Source organism: Amblyomma maculatum, chromosome 11, assembly GCF_055883805.1.
Source record: "Amblyomma maculatum isolate TAMU_Amacu chromosome 11, ASM5588380v1, whole genome shotgun sequence".
Lineage (NCBI taxonomy): Eukaryota > Metazoa > Arthropoda > Arachnida > Ixodida > Ixodidae > Amblyomma > Amblyomma maculatum.
Genome location: NC_139354.1, coordinates 126,529,530 through 126,536,567, shown reverse-complemented (window position 1 = coordinate 126,536,567; position 7,038 = coordinate 126,529,530). Strand labels below are relative to the sequence as shown.

Here is a 7,038-nt window from a genome sequence, read left to right as displayed (position 1 = left end):
CGTTTTTAAGGTAAACATCTATATATCAACTGTTTACGAACATCGCTTTTACAATAAGGTGACAAGCATGGTGTGTATACTATACAATGCCAGTGAATTTTAAACGCATCGATATGGCCTCAGTTGCTGCAGTTCACTACTATGGTGTTTTAAAGCGGTGGTCTTATTCGGACATTATACCGTTTATTGCAAATGGTCGTAACAAAACACCATATCCATAAGGCAGGCCTATCGCATCAATACTGTTGAGAAAGCAACCATACATTAAGTATTTCGTTACAGCATGGGTTTACAGCGCCATCGGTATGCGAAACCAAATACGCGCCGCCAGCAGGCCATTCTTGAGTAAAAAAACGTGATACTACACTTAACCTCATGCTCAGCAGAAGTCTATAGCATAATGAGGAAACAAAAATTGCGAACCAGGGAGCTACGTCAAAAAAGAGTTATGCTCGCAACCTAAGAAAAAGTGATTTAATGGATGAAACTTAAAGAAATTTCCTCCGGTTTTCAGGTCCCACTGTAGGCACTATTGAGGCAAGCATCGTAGTTAGCCACGAGCTGGCTTCCTCTTTTGAGAAAGTGGAGGGTCATCCTCACAAGCGTCTCGTGGAACACTTGCGTGTTTTGATTGCAGCGGTGAGTATTGAAGCACAAGTCTTACTAGGGTCGCCGATGCAGTGTCATTTTCGCCGGAAGTCTGACCTCCGCTGAGGTGCCAGGAGCCGGTGGCACTCGATTTTTCTGCTGCATCTTGTTTATTCTGCATAGCAAACCTGCTGCAGCGTCTTCTTCACACACCGGTGAACTGTTTTGCTTACCGTACTTATCTCGACGAATATTCAACGCTGCCTTACATCCCTACTGAGTATTATATATATATATATATATATATATATATATATATATATATATATATATATATATATATATATATTGTAGGAATACGTTCAGTCAGGTCGGCGTTCTGGTCGAACGTTTAACTAGCGCGTCAGTCTTTTGCGTCTTCTTCTTTGTCTGCCGTCTTCTTCGTATCACGCGCCTTTTCGACATAAGGTCGTCGTCTTTGTCACCGTCGACAGTCACCGAGCGTTGATGTGACAGTACAATTATCCCCGGGAGACAAAGGAGACATCCTGCCGACTCATGGCATCGACACAACACGCGGGTCATAACAGGGCTTGAGGCGGTCAACGTGCACTGTTTCACGCCCGCGGCGACGCATATCCGGTGTCGGTGCAAGTGGTTCTATAACGTAGTTCTCCGGAGAGGTCTGGCAAATAACCCGATATGGGCCATGGTATTTGGAAGCAAGTTTGGTAGAGAGGCCAGAAGGGGTGGCAGGAACCCAAAGCCACACGAGGGTAAAATGGCGAGAATTGGGCCTAGTTGGTTATTCATATTGGTTTCACCGCGCTAACGCATTGAACGACAGAAAAGACAAACACCACGGAGTCTGTGCTGTACGAACAAGCTGGACAAGACGGTGCGTGAAGGAACTGCTGGTGACCCTGGTTCTGGGTTGTAAACGATCTGGCCAACTAGCGACATTCTTCTGAATATGCCGCCACTTGAGAGACGGTGGTCGATTCGGAGGTGTCAGGGCGATAAGGCAGTACCGTGTACATGGTTGAGGTGGGTTCGCGGCCGTATAGAATGAAAAAGGAGGAGAAACCGGTCGTGCTTTGTATGGCAGTATAATAAGCGTACGTGACGAAAGGGAGACTCCGGTCCCAGTTTGAGTGGTCGGACGCGGTATACATGGCCAACATGTCACTCAAGGTGCGATTAAAACGTTCCTTCATGCCATTTGTCTGCGGATGGTAATTGCCGAGGTAGAACGATAAACAATGCGGCACTGCTGCAGAAGGGCTTCAACGGTCTCGGAAAGAAAAAGACAGCCATGGTCACTGAGCCGGTCGCATGGCCGGCTGGGGCAGGGCAAGGGCTGCATCGGAACGGTGGAGTGGTGTGGAGAGTTTTTGCGGCGTTGGCATTCCTGGCATGCGCGGACGTAATAACACACGAAGGAGTACATACCCTGCCAGTAATAGCGGAGGCAAAGACGAGTGTAAGTTTTCAACACTCCGGCGTGGGCAGACTGAGGATCGGCGTGAAAAGCGGCGGATATTTTCGAACGAAGGTGCCGAGGAATGACAAGGAGCCACTTGCGTCCGTCGGAAAGGTAATTTTGGCGGTAAAGCACGCCGTCGCGGATGGCAAAATGACGAGCTTGGCGGCAAAACGTTCGAGAAGCTGGGCACAGAGAAGGTGTAGATAGAATCGTGAGAAGAAGCGATCCAAAGGTCTTGCCTTTGTTCTTTGGGCATGTCGGCAATTTCTAGTGAAGATGAGTCACCTATTGTTATAGCTGTCGAGTCAGAGTCGCTTTGAAGGGGTGACCTAGACAGGGCGTCGCATCAGAATGCTTACAGCCAGACTGGTAGGTGACCTGAATGTCGTACTCTTGCAAGCGGAGGGCCCAACAATCAAGACGGCCGGATGGATCTTTAAGGTTGGACAACCAGCAAAATGTGTGATGGCCCGTAACAACACAAAAGGGACGACCATAGAGATATGGGCGGAACTTTCCAATGGCCCAAATGAGGGCCAAGCACTTCTTTTCGGTTACAGATTAATTTTTTTCGGCCTTTGTTAAGGTGCGGCTAGCATAAGCAACAACGTGCTCTGGGCAGCCGGGCTTTCGTTGTGCAAGGACAACGCCGAGACCTACACCGCTGCCATCAGTATGAACTTCGGTAGGCGCCGCAGGGTCAAAATGGCGGAGAATCGGAGGCAACACTAGAAAGCGCCGAAGCGTCGAAAAGGCCTCATCACAGTCGGACGTCCAAGACGAACGAATGGAGTCACCGGCAAGGAGCTCAGTCAGCGGCGAGATGATGGAAGCGAAATTGCGGACGAAGCGACGAAAATACGAGCACAGCCCGATAAAACTACGCAGCTCCTTTAGGGAAGTTGGACGTGGGCACTCAGCTACTGCACAGAGGTTTGCAGGATCCGGACGAACACCGTCTTTCGAAACAACGTGTCCCAATATAGGAAGCTGGCGAGCCCCGAAGCACCACTTTTTCAAATTTAGTTGCAGGCCGGCATCAGTCAAACACTTCAGCACACGCTCGAGACGGTGCAAATGTGACGTAAAATCCTTTGAAAACACGACAACATCGTACAGGTAACAAAGACAGTCATGCCATTCCCCACAGAATTGTGTCCATCATGCGCTCGAAGGTGGCCGGTGAGTTGCACAATCCAAACGGCATGACGTTAAATTCATAGAGACGCGTCAGATGTTACGAAAGCGGTTTTTGGTCGATCGTCCGCTGCCATGGGTACCTGCCCGTAGCCCGAGCGGAGGCCCAGAGATGAAAAGAATTCGGCACCCTGAAGGCAATCGAGAGCGTCATCAACACGTGTGTTGTATTTCTTGGGCTGTGCCGAAGGCAGCCGCGTGCCTGCATTCCTGTGCCAAAGACAGCCGCGCGTGCCTGCGTTCCTGTGCTGAAGGCAGCCGCGTGACTGCGTTCCTGTCGCTCACGCTTGTCTCCCTCTTCTGTAACCCTCTAAGCACGAGAGGTTTAAAATCTCGGCTCTGGGCAATAAACGTGGTTGTTCACTGCCGACCAGCGCTCGTGTTGCAGCGCCTGTTTGGGCGGGCTTTACTACAGTGGCGACGAATTCGAAAATTACCCATGCGGTAAAAGTTGAAGCCGACAGCCTGCCGCAACGTGAAGCACCGACGAGAGCTATGACCAGCCTGCAGCTCCCGACTTTCGACGACACATCAGATAAGTGGAAAGCGTACCTTACAAGAGCTGAAGCATGTTTTGAAGCCAATACAGTTACGACCCAAGACGGCAGCGAGCCTTGCTTGTGGCAGCGCTCAGCACGCAGACTGTTCAAGTGTTAACGGGACGAATTGCACCTCGGACGCCGAATTCCCTCACTTATCACGAAGCAGTCGCAGCTTTAAACAGCTACTACGACCCGAAACGTCACGAGATAGCGCAAAGCTACACATTTTTCACCCGTTGTCAACAAGAGGGTGAGGCAATGCAGGCATTTCTGGTCGAAATACGGCGCATAGCAGACGGCTGCAACTTTGGGACTGCGCTAGACCGAATGCTGAGGGATAGAATTGTTTGCGGTGTAGGCTCAACTAACCTACGCAAGCAGTTACTGGCGAAGAAAGACTTGACGCCGGAGGAGGCTGAAACGCTGGCAATAGCAGCAGGAACAGCTGAGAACGATGCAAACGATATTAATGCAGAACGACCAACGGTGCTAAGAATGCAAGCCAGTCATCGCTCTTCACCGCGAAATAATCATACCAGCGGCGCAGTGCAATAGTGCGGACGATCTGGAAGCGCGACACACGGTGAGAACGCCTGCCGCTGGGCTAGCGCACGATGTTTCCGCTGCAGGCAACGCGGTCATTTGGCAAAGAAATGGTACAAGGCCCGAACAGATGGAAAAGCTGCTAGGCGAACTGCGAGTATGAAGGCACTGACAGTTGAAACAGCATCTGGCAACGAGAGCACGGATGAGGCACACGTCTGGACGTTAATTTCGGAAAGGAAACACTGGTTGGAACCACTGTTTCACCGCACATTTCGGAGGGGGGGGGAATAGATCTGGAAATGGAAGTGGACACAGGATCCCCGGTGTGCGTCGTATCACGGAACGTTTACGAACGACACCGAACGCAGTGGCCACGCTTGAAAACGCCACATGTGAAGTTGTCATGTTACGCGGGACAACTGCCGGTGCTTGACGAACTCGAACTTCCGGGGCGATACAAAAATTTGTCGGTAACCTGTCTACTTATTGTGCTTGACTGTTCAGGACCGAGCCTGTGCGGCCGCGATCTGATTGCGGCACTTGACAGGACGGGCGTTCCGATTACAGAACTCACTGCACCGGATTCGACAAGAAACGCGCCAAGCGACCACAGGGTGAACAGACTGCACGTTGAGTATAAAGATGTCTTTCCGACAGACCACGGGCTCATCAAGGGACCGCCAGCCAGCCTAAAGCTCAAGGAGACAGCGACGCCGAAGTTCTGTAAGGCCAGATCACTTCCATACGCCCTCCGTGATAAGGTCTCTCGTGAAATTGATCGGTTATTGTCCCTTGGTGTCTTATCACCCGTTCAACATTCAGAAAGGGCTACGCCCATCGTAGTTGTCCTGAAAAAAGATGGCACCGTAAGAATATGGGGAGACATTAAAGTCACGCTTAACCCGGCTTATGATATAGAACATTACCCCCTTCCAGTGGTCGAGGACATATTCGCGAACTTAAATGGATGTGAATACTTCAGCACCTTGGATTTGAAGGACGCGTACAATCAAGTGCCCCTTGACGAAGCGTCACGTGGACTTTGTGTCATTAACACGCATCGCGGACTTTTTCGCTACAACAGACCTCCGTTTGGAATAGCTTCTGCCCCAGCTATATTTCAAAGAAAGATGGAAGCTGTAGTCAGCAGGCCACCAGGCGTCCAAGCCTACTTTGATGATGTGTTAGTGTCCGAAGGTAAAGGAGACAACGGAACGCGGCTCAAGAATGTGTTGGAACAATTCCGGGAGCATGGTGTCAAGCTTAGGGCCGACAAATGCAAGTTCCGGCACACTTCAGTGACTTACCTTGGGCATCGTATAGATCGGCAAGGCCTACACCCTATCGAAAAAAACGCAGACGCCATTATGCAAGCCCCGCATCCAAGTAACGTGAGTGAGCTGCGTTCGTTCCTTGGTATGTTCACGTACTACGCACGGTTTCTGCCGAATAAGTCGACTGTGCTCAGCCCGTTATATCGACTCATGGGAAAAAGAACCCGTTCGGAGTGATTACAGCCGCAGCAGTCGGCATTCGAGCGAGCTAAACAAAGCCTGAAGAATGCACAAATTCTCGTGCATTTTGATCCTAACAAGGAGCTGAAATTAGAGTGTGACACATCTCCGTATGGTGTGGTTGCAGTGCTGTTTCATTCGATAGGAAATGAGCACATGCCAATTGGGTTCCGTTCCAGAACACTAACAAAAGCAGAGCAAAACTACTCCCAGCTGGAGCGAGAAGCACTAGCCCTCATCTTTGGCGTTTCTCGTTTTCGTGACTATCTTCTAGGTCAGTAGTTTACGCTGGTGACCGACCATCAACCACTGCTGGGACTGCTCAGGCCTGACTGTCAGACGCCGCCGATAGCTGCCGCGCGAGTTCAATGGTGGGCACTATTCTTGGGTGGCTACCAGTACAAGTTACAGAACGTGCCAGCGAAACAGCGGCTGACATCAGATGCCCTCAGAAGGCTACCAGCGCCGACTACGGAACCGGGGACCAAGGGTGAACCACCGGAGTATGTCCTTTCATTGGAATCCCTGGAAGAAGGTATAGTGACGACGCGCGAATTGCAAGAGCTGACGGCCAAAGATTCGAGGTTAGACAGTGTCACACACTACATTTTGCATGGTGGCCTAAAACGACTAAAGGAATGGCGAGGGACTTGCCGTTTTTTGATCGTAAGCTGGAGCTATCGTGGGCTCACCGTCTTATCTACTGGGGCAACAGAGTGGTGATACCGCGGAAAGGATAGGAACGGATGTTGCAGCTGCTACATGAAACCCATCAGGGCTCCTCGGCAATAAAATCAGTCGCGTGTTCATTGTTTTGGTGGCCAGGCCTGGACAGGGACATTCAAAACTTGTCTGCGCAGTGCCGCAACTGCGCGCAAAACCCGCCAATTCCTACGGCAGCCCCACTAGTGAGTTGGCCGAAGACCGCCGACCGGTGGTCTCGTATTCACATCGATTTTGCAGGCCGTTAGGAGGCAAAATGATACTGATAGTGGTTGATGCCCACACGAAGTGGATTGAAGCAGTACCCTTGAAGCACGCGAATACCGCTAGTACAATCCGATGCCTAAGGAGCATGTTTTGCCGGTTTGGCGTGCCACGCACAATCGTGTCCGATAATGGCACACAATTCACAAGTTAGGAATTGGCGACTTTCGTATCGAGA

At 50.7% G+C, this 7,038-nt stretch overlaps 1 protein-coding gene and 1 pseudogene across 1 annotated transcript in view; both read left to right on the top strand.

Annotated features, from left to right (window-relative positions):
* The first annotated feature begins 283 nt into the window (after positions 1-283).
* LOC146174918 (uncharacterized) overlaps positions 284-7,038 on the top strand; it is a 201,051-nt gene continuing 194,296 nt past the window's right edge. Inside the window, exons 1-2 of the mRNA XM_084585487.1 lie at positions 284-287; positions 515-639. Coding sequence (XP_084441613.1) covers positions 284-287; positions 515-639 — 129 coding nt within the window. The remainder of the gene's footprint in view (positions 288-514; positions 640-7,038) is intronic.
* LOC146174920 (uncharacterized) lies at positions 3,849-6,844 on the top strand (annotated as a pseudogene).